At 45.4% G+C, this 24,306-nt stretch overlaps 1 protein-coding gene across 8 annotated transcripts in view; it reads left to right on the top strand.

Annotated features, from left to right (window-relative positions):
* Positions 1-24,306, top strand: part of LOC137532689 (T-lymphocyte surface antigen Ly-9-like) — an 883,190-nt gene that overhangs the window by 376,728 nt on the left and 482,156 nt on the right. For 7 of the 8 annotated variants that reach the window (XM_068253506.1, XM_068253511.1, XM_068253509.1 and 4 more), the window contains 2 exons: positions 1,768-1,932; positions 3,404-3,664. In XM_068253506.1, coding sequence (XP_068109607.1) covers positions 1,768-1,932; positions 3,404-3,664 — 426 coding nt within the window. The remainder of the gene's footprint in view (positions 1-1,767; positions 1,933-3,403; positions 3,665-24,306) is intronic. The other variant, XM_068253510.1, reaches the window with a different exon arrangement.

Below are 24,306 nucleotides of genomic sequence, written 5' to 3'. Positions count from 1 at the left end.
CCTCTCTTCACTCAGCTGGGAGCCCTGTGCATGCAAATAGCACTAGGATGTAGGAAGTGAAATAAAAACCTCACATACTGAAAACTTGTTTTAAAATTTTATTAAAACAAAGTCAAATAAGTGCAGGGGATTACACAGTATTAGCACAACACTGCATACATTTTAGCCACAGAGGCAATCAGCTCGTCCTGCACAGCGGTCTTATCATGGAGGGAAGAGCAGTGTCTCTGATCATGGCCAGCGGCTTGACTGAGGAGTAGCTGCCATTTTTGTGACCCCCAGTCCTCAAAGCTGCTGATCTTGGTGCAGCGCTGCGCCAATCGATTTGACACCAGTGCTGCGTGGCTGATTTGGGTGCCCAGAGTTGCAGCCGGGTGCCACAGAGATTATCTAAAAGAAAGGTAATTCGGCTGGTGGCAATAGCCAGTGCCCAAATTATTTGTCCCCCCCCCTCCCCCCTTCAAGTTAGTACAACTTAGAGGGGTAATAGTATTTGGCACTATCTGGGAGTTCGGGCAGGAGTCGGATGAGTTGTCTTTTGGCTTCACCCTGCGCCTGCCGACATTACACTCGCCCATAATGATTGTCTCTCCTAGTCCTGCGTGCATACCTCCCAACATTTTGAAATGAGAAAGCGGGACACTTAAACCACACCCACAACCACATCCCTGACACACCCCTAGTCATGCATACATTTCATATGAATTTTTTTTTTATTAAAACCACAATGGGCCTTTTAAATAAAAAAAAAATAGCCAATATACCCTGCCCGTGGGTGGGGAGGAGGGTGAGGGTGCCCGTGGGTGGGGAGGAGGGTGGCACTGGAAAGGAGGCTAAAAAAAATGATCGAGGTGCCAGCCGCGCTGATGCGGTGTGTGGGATGCGGGACCTTCATCATATTCTCCCTCCCTCCAAATGTGCCCCCGTCTCCCCCTGTTTGCAGAGTAAAGTGTGTAGCGTTGAGGGCTGTCATCTTACCATTCATCTTTGTGTACCGGCATCTGGCTCTTCTCTTCTTCCTGCTTCCTGTGACGTCACAGGAAGTAGAGTGAAACCAGATGCCGGTACAGGAGGATGAATGGGAAGATTAAATGATAGCCCGCTCCGCTGCGCAAACTTACTCTGCAAACAGGGGGGACACAGGGGGACACATTCGGAGGGAGGGAGAATATGATGCTGGACCCGCATCCCACACACCAAATCCGCACGGCTGGCGCCCCAATCATTTTTTTCACATCTGACCCCCCCAGCCAGCGGGACACTGGGGAGTCATAACTGGACAGCAGGATAGCCCCCCCAATTCGGAACAGTCCCACAGGATTCTGGACAGTTGGGGGGCTTGCCTACGTGCACTGTGAGCTGTTGTTCAGTCCACAACATCTGATGAGTGCATGTGAAATACTGCAGCTTGGTGGTAGAGTGCTGAGGATTTCATTATTATCAATATTACTGACGTCTGTGGCAATTTTACTGGCGTCTGTTGGAGCTCAAGCACTTGTATTGTGGAGAGTTTTGTGGTAATCTCCTCAGAAGCAGAAGATTATACTAAGCATCTTGGACTTCCCATTTGCTCTTATTCGCAGCGCAGTTTTTTTTTACGAGCTTTATTTTTTTAATTACAATTAATTATCTCATAAATTTATTTTCAGTGCAGGGTTGCTCAGTCATTGAGATACTGTATTTATTCCTGTTGGTTACTGTGGATTAGATTTTACTTTTACTTTAGTGAATAATAAAATTCTGCTGTTTCTTTTTTTTTTTTTTAAGGACAATTGTCAAGTAATAACATCACCACAACAGTCAATGTAACCAAGAAGGACCCCTGTGAAATATTCATAACATGTTCAGCAGATGACAAACGTGACATGAATGCGAAGATTCGCGCGAACCAAACTTTTGCAGAAGTTCGTGTTTGCGAATCGAAAATTGGAGGTTCGAGCCATCTCTAGCTGTTAGTGCAGAGTTCCCCAACCCTGTCCTCAAGGCCCACCAACTGTACATGTTTTGCAGGAAACCACATACAATCACAGGTGGGATATTTAGTGTTGCTGGAGAGCTGATTAACTACCTCTGTGGATTTATACAAAACATGCAGTGTTGGTGAGCCTTGAGGACAGGGTTGGGGAACACTGTGTTAGGGCCTTAGCTGAAAAGCGGATCAGTGAATAATGGCGCACAGCGCCTATGCATAAAAATGGCGCCGCATTAAAAAGATACGCTTATCGTTATTTATCGTTAGTACTGCATAATAATGGCGCACAGGGAAAAAAGAAAAATGGCACACACTAACATTATTTATCGATAGTGGCACACACTAACGTTATTTATCAATAGTGCCGTTAATTTGCCAAACAGCAGACGTTATTGCCCACAGTAATGTTATTTATCAATAGCGCCCTACATAAGCCAAACTGCAGATGTTATTTAACTGCAAAATGGTGAATGGATTTAATGTAACACTGTCAAGGTTAGGGTTAGGCACCACTGGGGGGTCTTAGGGTTAGGCACCATCAGGGGGGTCTTAGGGTTAGGCACCACCAGGGGGGTGGTTAGAGTTAGGCACCACCAGGGGGGTCTTAGGGTTAGGCACCACGAGGGGGGTGGTTAGGATTAGGCACCACCAGGGGGGTGGTTAGGATTAGGCACCACCAGGGGGGTCTTAGGGTTAGGCACCACAAGGGGGGTGGTTAAGGATAGGCACCACCGGGGGGGGTCTTGGGGTTAGGCACCACCAGGGGGGGTCTTAGGGTTAGGCACCACCAGCGGGGTGGTTAGGGTTAGGCACCACCAGGGGGGTGGTTAGGGTTAGGCACCACCAGGGGGGGTTTAGGGTTAGGCACCACCAGGGGGGGTTTAGGGTTAGGCACCACCAGGGGGGGGGTTTAGGGGTTAGGGATAGGTACAGAAAGGGTTCTTTGTGTTAACGCTAAATAACGATAAGGCTTTAACGCTAAACAACAATAAGGCTTTAACTTTAAATAACAATAAGGCTTTAACGTTAAATAGCAATAAGCGGCAAACGGATTAGCGGAAACACCGCGCGCCATTATTCTCAGGCGCCATTTTCAGATGGATCTGCTGAAAAGGTCCTGGTTCAATAGTTCTGTTTGTTTCGTAGCACAATGAAGCTGATTTTACATCAGACTGTTGTAGTAGCTGTTTGGAATGGAGTCTTAAAAGTTAATATCTTAAAATGAAAATAATATGAGACTTTGTTCTATATTACTTATGTTCTATTTAGCATTAGTGAAACCCATACTGTACAATTAATTTATCTAATACGTTTATTACCTGTTAAGGGTTTCTTTAATCATTTAGCGATTTATTTCTGTTGGTTACAGTGGTTACTTCTGTATTAATGAATAAGTTTAAATATATTTAAAATATTTCTGATCCTTTTTAGGACAATTGGCAACTGATGATATCAGGACAACAGTCAATGTAACCAAGAAGGACCCCTGCGAGATGTTCATAACATGCTCAGTGGAAGACAAACGTGACATAAATATAATATGGAGTAGTATAAACAGCAGCAACATCAACATAACACAGAATGTCCTCTATGTGCCATCCACAGATGTCAATTACACCTTTACTTGCACTGTCAGCAACCCTGCCAGCCACGCCATAACATCTGTGCTTCCATGGGAATATTGTGAAACTGGTAACTATTTATCCTGACATCATATACTTCATATATTTTATATCAAGCATATAACTTTTTTTTTTTTTTTTTTTAAATGTATTAGGTGAAAATGTGATATACATTATTATTGTCAACTAACAATGGGAATTTACCACCAATTTTAAGTGATAAACAGCAAAAAAAAACAATGACGAGTAAATATTACAGTATGGATAAACTTAACAAAACTAAAAATGGTATAAGTTGTCTTCTTAAAAATAGAAATCATCATCCAGTAATTCTTTTCTCGAGTAACCTGTCTCTATCTCTTGTTTAAGAAGAGAGGGAAAAAGAGCATATTTAAGGCAGAGAGAAGATTTAATTACAGTTCAAAGTTACCAGAAGTTTGGAATCCAATTTAATAGAGGACAGCTAACTAAAGAATTGTTGACCCTAGAAATTACCTTTTCATAAGCTATCTTATTCCACTCACACATCTGCAAGTTTTGGTAGTATTTGTTATGAAAAGATTTATAGGTACACCACAAGGTGTAATACATTTTTCACAATACCCTCACAGTCCTCCACACCTCCAGACTGTGAACCAGAGCCAACAGGATATGTAATGACCCCACCCACCCCGGTAGTCGCTACTTTGACTGCCTGCCTTTGGGTCGCCGCTACAGATCCATCCCCACCAGCCTCAGGGTGCAGTGTAGGAGGGGGCACACAACTCACTCAGCTACCATTCCCCTATTGTGTCTGAATCAGAGAGAAATAAGAAAAGGGTAAACATGGTGACTGCATACCAGATAACTAAAGATTAAGGTGTTGGGGGCACTGGGGCGCCTTTTAGTCTAATATCAATCACTGTGTGACAGCTGGGGTGGGAGGGATGGAGCACACTTTGGTGTCTCAGCCTTGGGTGCTGAAGGACCTTGTCCCGGCTCTGCCTCCAGGCATTTGAACACTTTCTTTCCTCAAGAGTGTCCTCCTGCTGAACTCGACCCACCACCATCGCAAAAACCCCTAGCCTTGCTCTGCTGCCCAAATCATAAATCATCATGCTTCAAATCCTTTAGTATACTCGTTATGTTGTAATCTTTCTGCTTCCTGTATCATGCTGTCCATATCATGTTTGCAATCTTTTTAGTATGCTTGTTACGTTGTAAAGTTTCTGCTGCCTGAATTATGCCGCTAACTCTTGTTTCTCTTCTTCTACTCTATACTTCTGATTGTGTTCAAATGCCTTTTATCTGTAAGACAGCTTTCCATGCCGTGTTTACCACAAAACATTCCGGGTGCGATTTATGTCGCACTCTGCGAATAAACTGATTCTGATTCTGAAACACTCCCTATCAGTGGTGCTCATCCGGATTTTTTAAAACCGGATAGCTATCTGCGGATATTTGGCCGCATAACGTGGATATCCATGGATATTGTGGATATCCAGATCCGAAATACTGTAACTAAGGAGATGATGTCCTGGAGCCAATCAGAAGGCTCTCAGCAGAAGCCCTAGCAACCAATCACAGAGGGGAACCCTGGCCAGCCCCACCTGACCTCATGGAGCCAATCAGAGGGCTCCCAGCCTAAACCCTGGCACCCAGTCACAGAAAGGAACACTGGCCATCCCCCTGTATAATAAGGAGGGCTGCCATGATGAGACATATTGTCTTAGCTTGCTGAATGCTCACTGAGAGACATGCTCCAGTGCTGGTGGTGGCCTAGCAAGGGCTGTACACAGTTATAAACCTAAAGCTGTTCAGTGATTAACCCCTTTACTATCACTACACTATTGTTAAATTGTTAATTAGCTTGATTGATGTCATAGTGTGACAGTCAGTGTGTGCTCCAGTGCTGCTAGGCCTAGCAAGGGCTGTACACAGTGATAAGCTGTTCAGTGATTAACCCCATCACTACTATCACTAAGCTATAGTTAAATCGCTAATTAGCTTGATTGATGTAATTGTATGACAGTCAAAGTATGTGCTCCAGTACTGCTGGCCTAGCAAGGGCTGTACACAGTGATAAACCGAAAGCTGTTCAGTGATTAACCCCTGTAATTTGTGTGACAGTCAGAGTGTGTGCTGCAGGCAGCTGCTATGTGTCTGTGTGTGCGCTGTGCACAGACCAGGCCAGCTGCTGCCTGCTGGCCAGCTATTAGCCTTAGGTATAGGTTAGGTTAGGTATTAGGGGATAGGATTATTGGATTATTGTGTTTTTGTTTAGTTAGTACTGTAGTACTGCAGTCAGTGCTAGTAGTTGTTAGAGTAGTAGTACTACTGTGTTAGCTTTCTACAGAACTGCTGTGCTCTGAGCAGTGCCAGTGGGACAGTTAGTGTGCACTAGTGTCTTCTCCTCTGCTGTCTGACTGTCAGTCGGCACTTGGCACGTGGCATTTGGTAAGTGACACGTGCTAAATGCCAATTGCCACGTCCGGCATGCTCCTGGCACACGTTACACCTGCTGCTGGTGCATTGCCCTGCTCCTGCTGCCTGTGCAGCTCCCACCGCGCAGGCCAGGGTGCCACAGGCCACTGATACTACCTATATTTAACCCAGAACACAATTGCTGCGTAATTTTTTGGAGGTGTCCTGGCTGAAAACTGTCATGTCCCAGTTGTGCGGCTGGACTTTGGACACAATGTGGGCTGCACGACCGCTGTTTGAAACCTAGGCCTAATGTTAATTGACAGCCATTTTTTTTTTTGGGGGGGGGGTGGGAGATTTTAAGTCCCCACATCATCAATTAGTGTTCCCCTTTAAAAAATAATGATGCTACATGCCTCATTTACCCTAAAAAATATTTTTAAATCAATTTAAAGGGCACTTCCGGTTTTTCTATCCAGATATACGAATCCACTCGGATAGCCTGGATAATGCGTTCGGATATCTGCATGAACGCGGATATCTGAAAGTTCGGATTCGGATATCCGATCCGGATATCTGGGTATCCGGATCTGGATCAATTCGGATTTTGAAAAGGAGTATCCGAGCACCCCTGCTCCCTATATGTACAGTGGGATGCAAAAGTTTGGGCAACCTTGCAAATCGTCATGATTTTCCTGTATAAATCGTTGGTTGTTATGATAAAAAAGTCAGTTAAATATATCATATAGGAGACACACACAGTGATATTTGAGAAGTGAAATGAAGTTTATTGGATTTACAGAAAGTGCGCAATAATTGTTTAAGTAAAATATGTAGGTGCATGAATTTGGGCATTGTTGTCATTTTATTGATTCCAAAACGTTTAGAACTAATTATTGGAACTCAAATTGTCTTGGTAAGCTCAGTGACCCCTGACCTACATACACAGGTGAATTCAATTATGAGAAAGCGTATTTAAAGCGGTCTAACACCCAGCATTTCAACTTTGCTTTAAAAGATTGCTTACAGCTTAGAAACTATTATGCCAAAAAAAATTTTAAGCAGAAATTCACTGAATGGGTTAAACATGACATTTTAGTTTTGCATTTAGCTAGAAATCCGCATCCCTGCTGAGGTTTAGATACAAATGTATCTTTCTTTGGAATGCAAATAGACCTCTGAAAAGCCTGCCTGGGAAGCCCTCTGTGCTCTCTCAGAGAGGTGTTTGTTTATTTACATTGTAAATAGATACATTTGTATCTAAACCTCAACACAGATGCGGATTTCTAGCTAAATGCAACACTAAAATGTCATGTTTAACACATTCAGTGAATTTCTGCTAAAAAAAAGCAATCTTTTAAAGCAAAGTTGAAATACTGGGTGTTAGACCACTTCAAGGGGGTCAATTGTAAGTTTCCTTCTTCTTTTAATTTTCTCTGAAGAGTAGCAACATGGGGGTCTCAAAACAACTCTCAAATGACCTGAAGACAAAGATTGTTCACCATTATGGTTTAGGGGAAGAATACAGAAAGCTGTCTCAGAGATTTCAGCTGTCTGTTTCCACAGTTAGGAACATATTGAGGAAATGGAAGACCACAGGCTCAGTTCAAGTTAAGGCTCGAAGTGGCAGACCAAGAAAAATCTCGAATAAACAGAAGCATTGAATGGTGAGAACAGTCAAAGTCAACCCACAGACCAGCCCCAAAGACCTACAACATCATCTTGCTACAGATGGAGTCACTGTGCATCGTTCAATCATTGGGCACACTACACAAGCAGATGCTATATGCGAGAGTGATGCTAAGGAAACCTTTTCTCTGCCCACAGCACAAACAGGGCCCATTGAGATATGCTAAAGCACATTTGGACAAGCCAGCTTCATTTTGGAATAAGGTGCTGTGGACTGATGCAATTAAAATTGATATATATGGGCATAACAAGGGGCGTTATGCATGGAGGAATAAGAACACAGCATTCCAAGAAAAACACCTGCTACCTACAGTAAAATATGGTGGTGGTTCCATCATGCTGTGGGGCTGTGCCAGTGCAGGGACTGGGAATCTTGTCAAAGTTGAGGGACGCATGGATTCCACTCAATATCAGCAGATTCTGGAGACCAATGTCCAGGAATCAGTGACAAAGATAAAGCTGTGCCGGGCCTGGATCTTTCAACAAGAGAACAACCCTAAACACTGCTCAAAATCCACTGAGGCATTCATGCAGAGTAACAAGTACAACATTCTGGAATGGTCATCTCAGTCCCCAGACCTGAATATAATTGAAAATCTATGGTATGAGTTAAAGAGAGCTGTCCATGCTGGGAAGCCATCTAACCTGAATGAACTAGAGATAATTTGTAAGGAAGAATGGTCCAAAATACCTACAACTAGAGATGGCCCGAACCTCCGATTTTAGGTTCGCGAACCGAGTTCACGAACCTCCACAAATGTTTGCGTACATGCAAACTTTTGTGAACCGCAATAGACTTCAATGGGGAGGCGAACTTTGAAAACTAGAAATATTTATGCTCGCCACAAAAGTGATGGAAAAGATGTTTCAAGGGGTCTAAAATCTGAGTTTTTGCATGGGGGAGTGGGATAGATGCCAAAAGTTCTGGGGAAAAATCTGTATTTGACGCAAAGCAGCGTTTTAAGGGCAGAAATTACATTGCATGCTAAATTGGAGACCTAAAGTGCTTTAAAACATCTTGCATGTGTATACATCAGTTCAAGGAGAGTAATCGAGTACTGCTTCACACTGACACACCAAACTCACTGTGTAATGCACCGCTAGTGTTGGGCGAACACCTGGATGTTCGGGTTCGGGCCGAACAGGCCGAACATGGGCCAGATGTTCGGCATGTTCGGCCCGAACCCCGAACTCAATGCAAGTCAATGGGGGCCCGAACATGCCGCAATACGGCCCCCCTATGGGGTCGCAGGCATAAGGGGGGAGCATGCCCCGATCGCGAGGGGGTCGGAAATTCCCCCCACCCCCTCCGCTAGCGCTCCCCCCTCTGCCCGCTTCCCCATAAAAAAGTTTGCGTAAAGTTAAATAGTACCGGTGGTGGCTGCTGCAGTGGCTGGCTGGCCTGGCAGTGGTGTGAGTGAGGAGGAGGAGTCCGAGTAGGATGCGTTGAGGCCGGGCAGCGGGCGGTTCAGCGGTAGTACCCTTGTGGTACTTCCGCCCTTTCTCTGACCTCACGTCCTCTACCTGATGACGCATACGAGGGTACGCAGCCAGCAAAATTAGGCAGACATGTACAAGCACCAGAAAAATTATTATAGCTCATTCCCCTTGAGTTTTTTTTTATACGGGGGTCCCTCAATAGGCTGGACAACATGAAGGACCCCAACTGCACAAAGTTGGATGCAGACGTACTATCCATCTCCTCTTGCTCTTCCTCAGTGATGTCAGCTAAGTTCTCCTCCTCCCCACAGCCACGAACAATACCATGGCAAAGTTGAGCAGCACAAGCCCCCTGCGACACCTGCTGCAGTTGTTCTTCCAGCTCCTCCTCCTCCACCAAAACAACACCTTCCTCATCTTCTGACTCCTCTTCCCCAAATGACTCTTCCTCCTCCTCCCCCCTCTGTGCTTCCGCAGGTGTTGTGGAATCATCTGCTTCTGCTGAGAATTGATCCCATAACTCTTTCCCATTCCTGTTCCTGTTCACGCTCCTCCACAGCTTGATCCACCACTCTACGCACGCCACGCTCCAGGAAGAAAGCATATGGGATCAAGTCGCTGATGGCGCCTTCACTGCGACTCACCAGGTTTGTCACCTCCTCAAATGGCCGCATGAGCCTGCAGGCATTTCGCATCAGTGTCCAGTACTTCGGCCAGAACATCCCCATCTCCCCAGACTATTTCCTTTGACTGTAGTTGTAGAGATACTGTTTGATGGCTTTCTCCTGTTGTAGCAGGTGGTCAAACATCAGGAAGGTCGAATTCCAGCGAGTGGGGCTATCGCAAATCTAGCGTCTCACCGGCAAGTTGTTTCTCTGCTGAATATCGGCAAAGCATGCCATGGCCGTGTAAGACCGTCTGAAATGCCCACACGACTTCCTGGACTGCTTTAGGACGTCCTGTAAGCCTGGGTACTTAGACACAAATCTCTGATTTACGAGATTGAGCACATGTGCCATGCAGGGTACATGTGTCAACTTTCCCAAATTCAAAGCCGAAATGAGATTGCTGTCATTGTCACACACCACGTTGCCGATCTCCAGTTGGTGCGGGGTCAGCCACTGATCTACCCGTTTGTTCAGAGCAGCCAGGAGAGCTGCTCCAGTGTGACTCTCCGCTTTGAGGCAAGACATGTCTAAGATGGCGTGACACCGTCTTGACCGAGCTTGGCAGACCAGGCATCCGTGGTCAGATGGACCCTTGACCCAACACTATGTGCCAGAGATGACACCTTTTTGGAGAAATAATTGCGGCCTGGTATCTTCCACTGCGGTGTCCCAATGGCTACAAATTTACGGAAGGCCTCAGAGTCCACCAGCTGGTATGGTAACAGCTGGCATGCTAACAGTTCCGTCAAGCCAGCTGTCAGACGTCGGGCAAGGGGGTGACTGGCAGAAATTGGCTTCTTCCGCTCAAGGATTTCCCTTATGGACACCTGACTGCTGCTGGGGGCAGAGAAGCAGGAACCGCTCAAGGTGAGAGGTGGAGTGGAGGAGGGTGGCTGTGATTGTGAAGGTGCAAGGGAGAAAGCGGCTGAAGATGCTGCACCTGAAGGAGGAAGAGGAGAAGCACTGTGGCTTATCTTTTGTGTGCTGCTTTTCCTCTGGTGCTCTTCCCATTGCAGTTTGTGCATTTTCTGCATGTGCCTTCGTAAGGCAGTTGTCCCTACGTGGGTGTTGGCCTTTCCACGGCTCAATTTTTGGAGGCAGAGAGAACAGATGGCATTGCTCTGATCTAAGGCAGACAAAGTAAAAAAAATTCCAAACCGCTGAGCCCTCCTGGGGTGATGGCACTATGGTGGCATCAGCAGCTGACGTTGAAGGGCATGTTGGCTGGCTGTCCATAGGCGGCGATACATGGCGCCGGACACTGCCACCAGCTGTTCCCCCTGCTTCTTTCTGCCTCTCTGACTTCCCCTCTGAACTATCCCCTTGGTCATCTTGTCTCTTAGGATCCCACGTGACATCCGTATCATCGTCATCATCATAATTATCCTGCCCAGCTTCGCTTGCCTCAGACACCTCATAAACTGCACCAACAGCAGGTACTTCATCCTCCTCCTCCTCACACCTTACGTCCATAGTGTTGCCTAACTCAGACATATGAGGTGGTGTAACTTGCTTAGCGCCTTCATCTTGTAACAGTAGTTGCTGTGAATCAGTTAATTCCCCACCAAATAACTCCTGAGAAGTGTCAAATGGAACGGATGTGGTGCTAGTAGTAGGTGTTCTGTGTTAAATAGTCAACCACGTCCTGACAATCTTGGGAGTTGATGGGATGTGCCTTCTTCTGAGCACTGTACTTTGGTCCAGGGCCGCACGAAATCACATCAGCAAAACCTCGAACAGACCTGCCGGGTGGCCTTCCTCTGGGTCTGCCTCTGCCTCTACCTGTTTTGTCCATATCGGGGGGGGGGGGAATGAAGTAAAAGGTATGCACTGACTTGACTTACAATGTGCAGTCACACAGGTGCAGTTAACAGGTATGCACACTGGTATAGTGGTACATCCCACTGCGTGCACTCACGTAGGTAGGTGGGTGCACTGAACAACAGGTAGGTATATGCAGTGATGGGTATTACAAATGTGCAGCTGTCACACACACGTACCGTGAACAGGTACAGTGACTGGTGGTATTAAATATCACACTGCATGCGCTCACGTGGGTAGGTGGGTGCACTGAACAACAGGTAGGTATATGCAGTGATGGGTATTACTGGGTATTACAAATGTGCACCTGTCACCCACACGTACCGTGAACAGGTACAGTGACTGGTGCTATTAAATATCACACTGCGTGCGCTCACCTAGGTAGGTGGGTACGCTGAGCAACAGGTAGGTATATGCACTGATGGGTATTACAAATGTGCACTTGTCACACACACGTACCGTGAACAGGTACAGTGACTGGTGGTATTAAATATCACACTGCGTGCGCTCACATAGGTGGGTGGGTACGCTGAGCAACAGGTAGGTATATGCACTGATGGGTATTACAAATGTGCACCTGTCACACACACGTACCGTGAACAGGTACAGTGACTGCTGGTATTAAATATCACACTGCGTGCGCTCACGTAGGTAGGTGGGTGCACTGAACAACAGGTAGGTGTATGCAGTGCTGTTGGGTATTACAAATGTGCACCTGTCACACACATGTTCCGTGAACAGGTACAGTGACTGGTGGTATTAAATATCACACTGCGTGCGCTCACGTGGGTAGGTGGCTGCACTGAACAACAGGTAGGTATATGCAGTGCTGCTGGGTTGACAAATGTGCACCTGTCACACACACACACACACACACACACACACACACACACACACACACACACGTACCGTGAACAGGTGCAATGACTAGTGGTATTAACAATGCATCTGCTCATGTAGGTAGGTAGGTAGGTGGACTAAACAGTGAACAGGTGCAGTGATTAAAATTACAAATTTGCAGCTGCCTACCTCACACACAGGTAGTCACTGAATGTGCTGGGCCTGGCAGTGTCACAGTAGGAATTAAGGGGCCAAAGGCCAGCTGTGACTGACTGACAGGGCTGTATATAAATATAATGCAAGTGGGCCACACACACACACAAAAAATAGATCACAGGAACAAAATTAGCTCTCAAAAGAGCTGTTGAGGGGTGCTTTTTTAGCAATACGAATCAGCAAGGAGCAAGCTAAGACCCCCCTGGTGGTGCCTAACCCTAAGACCCCCCTGGTGGTGCCTAACCCTAAGACCCCCCTGATGGAGCCTAATCCTAACCACCCCCCTGGTGGTGCCTAACCCTAACCACCCCCCTGGTGGTGCCTAACCCTAAGACCCCCCTGATGGTGCCTAACCCTAAGACTCCCCCCCCCCCCCCCCCCAGTGGTGCCTAACCCTAACCTTGACAGTGTTACATTAAATCCATTCACCATTTTGCAGTTAAATAACGTCTGCAGTTTGGCTTATGTAGGGCGCTATTGATAAATACCATTACTGTGGGCAATAACGTCTGCTGTTTGGCAAATGAATGGCACTATTGATAAATAACGTTAGTGTGTGCCACTATTGATAAATAACGTTAGTGTGTGCCGTTTTTCTTCTTTTTTCCCTGTGCGCCATTATTATGCAGTACTAACGATTAGAGGTGTAGCGAACGGTTCGCCGGCGAACGGCTCCAGGCGAACATTGGTGGTTCGCGTTCGCCTGCGCCAGGCGAACTTTTACGGAAGTTCGATTCGCCCCATAATGCACTATGAGGGTCAACTTTGACCCTATGCATCACAGTCAGCAGGCACATTGTAGCCATTCAGGCTACAGTAAGCCCTGGAGCCCCACCCCCCCTTATATAAGGCAGGCTCCGGCGGCCATTACACTCACTCGTGTGCCTGCTAGTGAGAGGAAAGGGACAGCTGCTGCAGACTTGTTCTTCTAGGGACAGATTAGTTAGGTTCTTGGCTGCTTAGTTTGCTCCTTGGCTGATTGTTATTGCTTTATAGCACCCTAGCTTTTGTCAGAGCTCATCCTGTACTTTTTTTTTTTTTTTTTTTTTACTCTGTGTCAAACTGACACTTTTGTTGCATGCACAGCCTTGCTAATTGATAGTGTGTGTGTGCCACTGCCAGCAGCCCAGCACATTCAGTGACTGACTGCCTGTGTGTGTGACAGGGAGCTGCATATTGTACTACCCAGTACTGCATATACCCCCAGTACCTGTTGTGTTTACTTAACCCACCTCATTACTGCACATAACTACCTGTAGTGTTGAGTGTACCCAGCTCACTGCATCCTACTACTACCTGTTGTGTTTACTTAACCCACCTCATCACTGCACATAACTACCAGTAGTGTTGAGTGAACCCAGCTCACTGCATACACCTAATACCTGTTGTGTTTACTTAACCCACCTCATCACTGCACATAACTACCTGTAGTGTTGAGTGAACCCAGCTCACTGCATCCTACTACTACCTGTTGTGTTTACTTAACTTACCTCATCACTGCACATAACTACCTGTAGTGTTGAGTGAACCCAGCTCACTGCATATACCTACTACTACCTGTTGTGTTGAGTGAACCCAGCTCACTGCATCCTACTACTACCTGTTGTGTTTACTTAACCCACCTCATCACTGCACATAACTACCTGTAGTGTTGAGTGAACCCAGCTCACTACATATACCTACTACCTGTTGTGTTTACTTAACCCACCTCATCACTGCACATAACTACCTGTAGTGTTGAGTGAACCCAGCTCACTGCATACACCTAATACATGTTGTGTTGAGTGAACCCAGCTCACTGCATCCTACTACTACCTGTTGTGTTTACTTAACCCACCTCATCACTGCACATAACTACCTGTAGTGGTTGAGTAAACCCAGCTCACTGCATATACCTACTACCTGTTGTGTTGAGTGAACCCAGCTCACTGCATCCTACTACTACCTGTTGTGTTTACTTAACCCACCTCATCACTGCACATAACTACCTGTAGTGTTGAGTGAACCCAGCTCACTGCATATACCTACTACCTGTTGTGTTTACTTAACCCACCTCATCACTGCACATAACTACCTGTAGTGTTGAGTGAACCCAGCTCACTGCATACACCTAACACCTGTTGTGTTTACTTAACCCACCTCATCACTGCACATAACTACCTGTAGTGTTGAGTGAACCCAGCTCACTGCATATACCTACTACCTGTTGTGTTGAGTGAACCCAGCTCACTGCATCCTACTACTACCTGTTGTGTTTACTTAACCCACCTCATCACTGCACATAACTACCTGTAGTGTTGAGTGAACCCAGCTCACTGCATATACCTACTACCTGTTGTGTTGAGTGAACCCACCTCACCGCATCCTAGTACCTTTACTGCTCAGTGAACCCAGCTCACTGCATCCTACTACCTGTTGTGTTGAGTGAACCCACCTCACTGCATCCTAGTACCTTTACTGTTCAGTGAACCCAGCTCACTGCATATACCTAGCATCCCCCCGAGATGGACAAACCAGGTAGAGGAAGAGGTAGAGGCAGACCCAGAGGAAGGCCACCAGGCACCGGCAGGTCTGTGCGAGGTGGTGTTGCTGTGATTTCGTGCGGACCTGCCCCAAAATACAGTGCTCAGAAGAAGGCACGTGCCATCACTTCCCAAAATCGTGAGGAGGTGATTGAGTATTTAACACAGAACACCTCATCTCCCGCAGCCACCAGCGCTACAACAAGCACCACATCCACTGCATTTGACACTTCTCAGGAGTTATTTGGTGGTGGTGGTGGTGAAATCACCGATTCACAGCCACTACTGCAACAACAAGAAGAAGGCGCAGGTACACCACCTCCTACGTCTGAGTTAGGTGGCAATAGTATGGACGTAACGTGTGTGGAGGAGGCTGATGAAACACCTGAAGTTGGTGCAGTTGAGGAGGTGTCTGAGGAAAGTGCAGCTGGCCAGGAGGATTATGATGACGATTATACGGATACCACATATGTTCCCGGTAGAGGAGATGACCAGGGGGACAGTTCAGAGGAGGGGTCAGAGAGGACTAGGAGGAGACGACTCCATGATAGAAGCAGAGGGAGCTCGTCCTCAGAAACAGCTGAGGGCAGGGTCCGGCGCCATGTATCGCCAGCTATGGCCAGACAGCCAACATATCTTTCAACGTCAGCTGCTGATGCCACCGTAGCGCCATCATCCCAGGGGAGCTCAGCGGTTTGGAAATTTTTTAACGTGTGTGTCTCAGATCGGAGCAAAGCCATCTAGTGTCTCTGCCAGCAAAAATTGAGCCGTGGAAAGGCCAACTGTCACGTAGGGACAAGTGCTTTACGAAGGCACCTGGAGAGAAGGCACAAACAGCTATGGCAAGAACACCTGAGCAAAAGACAAGCCGCGGAGAACAACCGCGGCAGCCGTCACAGGGGGCTTCTGCTGCTCCACGTTCCCATGGTATTGTTCGTGGCTGGGGGGAGGAAGAATGGCTACACTTAAACAATTTAAAAATACAACCATCTAAACTTTCAACCAATTTAAAAATACAACCATCTAAACTTTCAAACTATTTAAAAATACAACCATCTACATTTTCAAACAATTTACAAAAATGCCAACAAAACTTGCCCTCCGTAAAACATTTTTGGCAAATGCTTTTGACTTGGTTAGTCTTCCGCTGGCTCAAGGGTCCATCTGACCACAGATGCCTGGTCTGCAAAGCACGGTCAGGGCAGCTACAGCATGGGTCTCAGCAGGCTCCCACTTCGGGACGGAATCCAACCTTCATTCCCCGCGGTGACAATGGCAGACTTGCCCTCCATAATGAATTCCCGTTAAAGGATTTAAAGTTAATTCATTTCAAATACACAGCAGGGTCTCGAAAGTCCGCCTCCTGTATTGTTATTTTTGGTCACTACCTCGGGGCGGGCGTGCATGCCTACCTGCTGCCCTCCTTGGATGTGTAGTGGTAGCCGTTTCTCAGGCTCCACACCGGATTCCATCCCTCATTCCCCGGCCATTACCCGGGGTCACAAATGGCAGACTTGCCTGCCTCCATATGATTCTCGTGAAAGGAATGTGGTGTCATCTTTGCCTGCCATAACTGGTTCTTGTTCAAGGATTTAAAGTACATTCATTTCAAATACACAGCAGGGCCTCGAAAGTCCTCCTCCTGTATTGTTATTTTTGGTCACTACCTCGGGGCGGGCGGGTGGGCGTGCATGCCTGCCCGCTGCCCTCCTTGGATGTGTAGTGGTAGCCATTGCTCAGGCTCCACACCGGATTCAAACCCCTCATTCCCCGGCCATTACCCGGGGTCACAATGGCAGACTTGCCCGCCTCCACAGGATTCTCATTGTAGCGGTACTGAACAAGTACACAGCAAGTAGAAAATGTAATTTAAAAACAAAACGTAAGCTTTTTAACAATGCCATGGAAAGTTGAGAAGGAAGTCACACATTACCTGACATCACTGAGTGAGGAAGAGCAATCTCGCCATGTTGCGCAGTAGTCCAGCATGGCCGTCACTACACAAAGAGCTGTTTGCGGTGCGTTACACAGTGAGTTTGGTGTGTCAGTGTGAAGCAGTACTCTAATTACACTCCCTGATTGATGTATACACATGCAAGATGTTTTAAAGCACGTTAGGCCTGCAATTTAGCATTCAATGTGATTTCTGCTCTTAAAACGCTGCTTTACGTCACATCCAGATTTTTCCCCGGGACTTTTGGCATGTATCCCACTCCGCCATGCCCCCGTCCAGGTGTTAGACCCCTTGAAACATCTTTTCCATCACTTTTGTGGCCAGCATAATTTTTTCTATTTTTCAAAGTTCGCCTCCCCATTGAAGTCTATTGCAGTTCGCAAACTTTTCCGCGAACCGAACCTTCCGCGGAAGTTCGCGAACCCGGTTCACGAACCGAAAATCGGAGGTTCGCGACATCTCCACTAACGATAAATAGCGATAAGTGTATCTTTTTAATGCGGCGCCATTTGACTGCATAGGCACTGGGCGCCATTATTCACTGATCCGCTTCCGTAGAGCTGTATGCAGTACAAAACAAATAGAGGGAAGCATAGATACTGTACATAAGTTCAAAACTCTGTACCGGCAAACAGTCGCCATTTGCCCATTCGTGTTTAATGCTAATTTTCATGTTAAAAGTTTGCGTTAACATTCAGCATTAAAGTCAATGGCCAGCAACTTTAGCGGTTAATAGCAAAGCCCCTATATGTGCTAGATTCACTAAATTTGCAGGGTATGTAAAGGAGAATAGTGGGTACAAGAATTTTTTTTCTTCAAGAAGACCGTGTAGTTTTTGAGAACAAAAATGTGGTAAATGACAGATAATGTATCAACCTATCAGTGGTGTAAATTTACATATATTGAAAGAAAGAGCAGTGAATTTAATTATGGGTTTCCAGGGCGTAATGACCACCTGGAAAACCAATGGAACTGTGGCAGCAATTTGGCCAGGGCTCGCTACACAGCTGCAATATAGCTGTATAAGGATTACAAAAAATGATGTGGGGTCCCCCTTCCCAAACCTCCTTAACCCCTTGTTGTCCCCGCATACAGGCTGGATACAGGCTGGGATAGCCAAAATGCAGAGCCTGGGCTGTCTGGGGCTCTACACCCTCTGCACCATCCCGCATGGTTTATTGTACAGGCTCTGGAAGAGAGTGGTGGCAAAGCCTCCCACAGAGCCCTTGTCCAATCCATGGACAAGAGGGTCTCCCCTCTGCACATGAATAGGGCTTCTCACCAGTGTGGGGTCTTTTATATTCTACAAGGTCTGGTTCCTGTACAAAACCTTTTCCCTACTCTGCACATCAATAAGACTTTTCACCAGTGTGAGATCTCACATGACATACAAGATGTGGTTTCTGCGCAAAACATTCCCTCTCGATACCCGATGAATGATGGAGAACTCAATCCACGTCGATGCCTGCCCCGATGACCAGTGTTGCTTGTTTGCACCCGATTCCGGATTCAAGTGGTTTCAATCATGGCTCCACCCACTTCTGATTCGGCCTTGATCGTAATTATGGATAGAATCGAAGTTCCAAATTCAAATGCGCGGCTTCCAGTCGGAATTTTGCATTACATCCGTAGTCACGAGTTGGAATCCGTGATAACTTTAACGGTTATTAGCAAAGCCCCCGTACGTGCTAGAACAGTGGGAACAAGAGGAATTTTTATTTTCAAAAAGACCTTATAATCTTTGAGAAAATCGATGTTGAAGTTAGAAGGAAAAAATAGCAAAGTTACTCTGCTAAAATGACAGATAATGTATTAACATGTATACAAATTTATTTTTTTCTTTATGTTCAGTGTGGGAATTAAAAAAAAAAAAGAAGTGGGGTCTCCCCTCCTGAGCCTATTTACCCCTTGTCCCTCATACAGACTGGGATAGCCAGAACGCAGAGCCCCGGCAGCATGGGGTTTCGCACCCTAAGCTACCAGCCCACATGGTCCATTGTATGGGAGGCTTTGGGGGAGGGGTGGAAAAACCTCCCCCTCTCCCCCGGAGCCCTTGTCTAATCCATGAACGAGGGGCTCTTCCCCACCTCCAGTGCCCTAGGAGGAGGTGGGGCCGACGACGCCATGGGGGGGTTCATGGTGGCATCTGGGATTCCCATTTAAGAAGGGGACCCTCAGATGCCCGCCCCCTCCCAGGAGAAATGGGTATAGGGGTATATAGTACCCCTTACCCATTTCCACAAAGGGTTAAGTGAAATAAAAACACGACGATGTGTAAAGTATTTTATTTTTCCTAATTAATCAGAAATACTTACCTGTATCTTTAAAAAAAAAATTCCACACCAATATCCTTGGTAAAGTCCCACGCCAATATCCTCTAATCTTGCGATCTTCATTACATTGGTTGAAGATCTCCGCTTACCTGCCACCACACACTGCCGCTCGCCACGTACTTCTAGCTATACTGTGTATAGCTAGAGCTAAAGCACCTTTGAATTTTAGCTCCAAGGCTCCCCATTGGTCTGGGTTACCGGGCTACCCGTGATTCTGAGGTCATGATGACCACCACTACCGATGACCAACGAACATTGCCTTGCACGTCGATCCCATTCCCAGCCCTGGACTTGCCATACATACTAAGTATAGCAAGCCCCAGAGCAATTGCATAAAATACCCACTGATCCCCATTCGCCATGCCACAGTCTGGGTTTTTGGATACTTTGTACGCCTTTTTTTAAAGAAATTGTAGATGCAGAGATGCACTGAAACTTTTATGTTCGCCTGCCATTAAAGTCAATGGAGCTTTTTAGCGGTAAATTTCACGGACGTGTTTGCAAACACAAAATTGTAATATTCAACCATCACTGACGATATATTACAGCAGGATAAGAAACACTAGGAGGATGTCCCTGCCCTTCCAAGCTTACAATCTAGGGGAAAGCTTACTCTTTAAAACTTTTAAGGTTAGCCCATAAATGGAACATCCTGAATCAAAACAGTACAAAACTCTACTGCTACTGCTATGAATAATTGTTAGATGGATCATCAAAACGGACGCTATGGGAGCATTAGGGCTAAATGACCACATAGACATGGCCTGTTTCTTAGACCCTTAGATAGTGTCAGATATTGCTGGATTTACTCATTAGGTAGTTTAGGTCAGGATGCTTTAAATGTGTTTTTAGAACGGTTATTGTGCAAGTGTCTTTTTACGAAAATCGGGTTATGGCTAAGTGGTGGGGAGCAGGTTCGAGGGATATGAAGCTTAAAGTAAAGGGAGGATATTGTAATTATTCCCCAAACAAGTAATAAATAGCTCGTTGGAACCCAGCACCCCCTAAACCTGAATCATACTATAAGTATAATACCAATAAGTAAGTGTATATGAAGTGATATGAGCCAATCCCTGTATAAAGGGCACTTTCATTGTGATTGTTTACGTTTTAACCCATTTTCTTATTTCGCAGAACTTGTGTACTTGTATCCATTGTATAGCAATGAAACATTTGCATGTGGATACAGGTTAGCAACCTCCCTTTACTTTGCTGCCATCTAGTGGCTGTACTACCATCATGCGGACGCAATATTATTGTGCGCATGTGGCTACAACCAACGTGGAACGCTACAGCTTCCTGGCGGAACTTGTCAGATGATGACAACCTCCCGGAAGAGTAGACGCACGGCGGGGACACGCACGCTTAGCATCATGGGAAGTTTCCTTATTTTTAAATACGGCGAGAGCCGACGCTGTAACGTGCGCACTGCCTCTGAAGACGCTCAGGAGAGCGAAACGGTCGTAAGGCGACCCCCACCGCTCCCACCTCACCCCACAGCCATCTAAGTATCGGGTAGGATCAATTTTATATGGACATGTATGCTTAGCACTTTGCATGAAGCCTAATGGAATAAAGCTTTTTTATGCTGTAAACACTGCATGTGCCAACTGCTTCCTTACTGTTTGCTACATTAGAAATTGCTGTCGTTTCTCAGTTTGAGCACGCAATTAACAGCAGTACCCGATACTAACTCCTCAGCACCTCATACTTATCTCTATGCATGCTTCCTGACTATCTGCAGTGCCGGTTTCTTTACTCTACTTGCTACACATGAATAATTGTTAGCAAAGTTCCAGCTGAAGCTGTTTGTTTTGAGTTAAAATTAGCTTATTCTGATTGCCGTATTAAATCTGAATAATCTATTGTTACTTCAAAATCAATAGCAAGTATGGGCAGACTCCATAATGCACCTATGTACAATAGCCAAGCACACAAGGCAGCAGAATACCCTCTCTTACACAAAAGGGAAGTCTAAAGAAGAACCCTGTCATAAAAAGGACTAGCAAGCAACTGAAAGAATTAGAAGACCTGGAAGAGGGTCAGACAGGCAGGTATAAGGGCTGGTATATATAAGCGACTGCCAGTGGCATGTTTAGCTCATTCTAAATGAAGATGGTAAACACTTTTCTGCAACCGAGTAGAAAAGCATTTGGCATTGGTTCCGGTCATTCTGTCGTTGCGTCGTGTTTTGAGCCCTATAGGGAGACCATTTTCCGTTGCGTTCCGTTGGGTCTATGGCTAAAAGGATGAGAGACAGAGAATTAGCAGGACAGCCAGGCAACATGCATTGTTTAACCACTTTGTCCTCCTTGACGTAGTTCTACGTCAAGGAGGACATGTGCACTCCCGCGGCCGATCACGCGCGTGCATGCGCGCTCCTGGCCGCGGATTCGTTAGCCCAGGAATCAGTGAATCGGGCCATGGTGCCCGATCACTGATTCCTCTCCCCCGCAGAAAAAGCGACAGCTTCTCTCAGAAGCTTCGCTTTTTCTGACTCCTATGTCCCTCTAAGCGTACTAGTTATGCTTAGAGTGACGTCATGTAAACAAACTCAAGGTTGCCATGTTGTGGCCAAAAAGTAAAACTAAATCTAAAAGTAAAAAAAAATTAAAACACACATATATTTACCCAAATCAAATACTATTTACATCCCACCCTCCCAAAAATACCTACATAAAATGTTTAACCACTTCACCACTGAGGGGTTTTACCCCTTTAGCACCAGAGCAATTTTCACCTTTCATCGCTCTTTCCATTCATTCGTCTATAACTTTATCATTTTACTTATCGCAATGAAATGAACTATATCTTGGTTTTTTTCGCCACCAATTTGGCTTTCTTTAGGTGGGGCATTATGCCAAGAATTATTTTATTGTAAATATGTTTTAATGGGAAAATAGGAAAAAATGTGGGAAAAAAATCATTATTTTATAGTTTGCGGCCATTATAGTTTTTAAATAATGCATGCTACTGTAATTAAAACCCATGAAATGTATTTGCCCATTTGTCCCGGTTATAAAACCGTTTAAATTATGTCCCTATCACAATGTTTGGCGCCAATATTTTATTTGGAAATAAAGGTGCAGGTTTTTCAGTTTTGCATCCATCCTTAATTACAAGCCCATAGTTTATAAAGTAAGTATTATACCCTCTTGACATAAATATTTAAAAAGTTCAGTCCCTAAAGTAACTATTTATGTATTTTATTTTTTATTACAAAAAAAAAATGGGGAGTGTGGGAGGTAATGCATAAATTTTTAGTGTAAAACTATTGTATTTGTATATGAAAAATGCTTTAGGGTGTAGTTTTACTATTTGACCACAAGATGGCCACAGTAACCTTTTGTTTATGCGACCTGCAAGCGTACAGGAAGTATGCTTGCAGGAAGTGTAATGAGGCTGGGAAACTGTTCTTTTATCACAATGATCGCTGCTTCTCATAGAAGCAGCTGATCATTGCAGGGGCTTAGATCAACGAGCGGGAATGGTTTATCCCGTTTAGTGATCTTCGGGCGAGCGGGCGGCAGCGTGCATGAGAGCGGGAGCGCACGCACAAGTGAGCGGGAGCGCGGGCAGCGGCGGGAGCGCGGGCAGCTGCGGGAGCGTGGGAGGTGCAGATATCTCCGTCCCTGGGGGTGAAAGGATGGAAAAAGGTACGGAGATATCCGCACCGCTGGGGGTAAAGTGGTTAATAATAAAAAAACAAAAAACCATTACAATAAAAAAAACCACAAATATTTACCTAAGGGTCTAAACTTTTTAAATATCTATGTAAAGATGAAATATTTCTATATTTTTTTTTATATATATATAAGGTTGTAAATAGTGATGGATGCAAAACGGAAAAAATGCTCTTTTATTTCCAAATAAAATATTGTCACCATACATTGTGATAGGGACATAATTTAAATGGTGAAATAACCGGGACAAATGGGCAAATACAATACGTGGGTTTTAATTATGGAGGCATGTATTATTTTAAAACTATAATGGCCGAAAACTGAGAAATAATGATTTTTTTCAGTTTTTTTCTTATTCTTACTGTTAAAATGTATTTACAGTAAGGTAGCTCTAAGCAAAATGTACCACCCAAAGAAAGCCTAATCGGTGGCGGAAAAAACAAGATATAGATCAGTTCATTGTAAAAAGTAGTGATAAAGTTATAGGCTAATAAATGGGAGGTGAACATTGCTCGGATGCATAAAGTAAAAATGACTGAGGGCTTAAGTTGTTAAAAATAAATAAATATGGCAGCTTTCATATCCCTCTCACTTCAGGAGAGCTTTAAAGGATATCTGTAGTCACCTGAAAAAAAAATTGCATAATAACCTAAAAAGAGGGACAGCTCTGGATCCCTTAGTGCCTTCCAGATTCTCTCTGCATCCCCTTATTCCATGACTGGGCCCCCGTTCTGACTTTAATGTCAAAGAAGCCTTCGGGTCTCCTTTGAAGGGTCTCCGAGTACTTCCAAAAACGAGGGTTCTCCATATTGCTTACACATGTGTCAATGTACAAAAGCTGGGAAACACTTAGCTTTAGAGAATTAAAGGCAAAATAGTTAAGCAATCTGTTGTCCACCTTCTAACTGATACTTACGGCCTCCAGGGAGATCGCTAAGATTGTGGGCCCCCGTCCACTGTTGAAGGCCAAGAGGGTCCCCAATCTCAGTGACAGACTAGTTCACAGTGAGCTGCAGGCTCGGCCTAACACATGGCTTAAAAATGTATACAGTAGATGCAGTAAATGCAAATGATGCCCCTATATTGATTGCACCAAGGAATTTAAGAACAGCCTGAAAAATACCAATTATACCATTAGATCCT

The sequence above is a fragment of the Hyperolius riggenbachi genome, chromosome 9 (assembly GCF_040937935.1).
Source record: "Hyperolius riggenbachi isolate aHypRig1 chromosome 9, aHypRig1.pri, whole genome shotgun sequence".
Taxonomy (NCBI): domain Eukaryota; kingdom Metazoa; phylum Chordata; class Amphibia; order Anura; family Hyperoliidae; genus Hyperolius; species Hyperolius riggenbachi.
The sequence above is the reverse complement of the archived record's forward strand: the minus strand, read 5'-3'. Positions and strand labels throughout refer to the sequence as shown.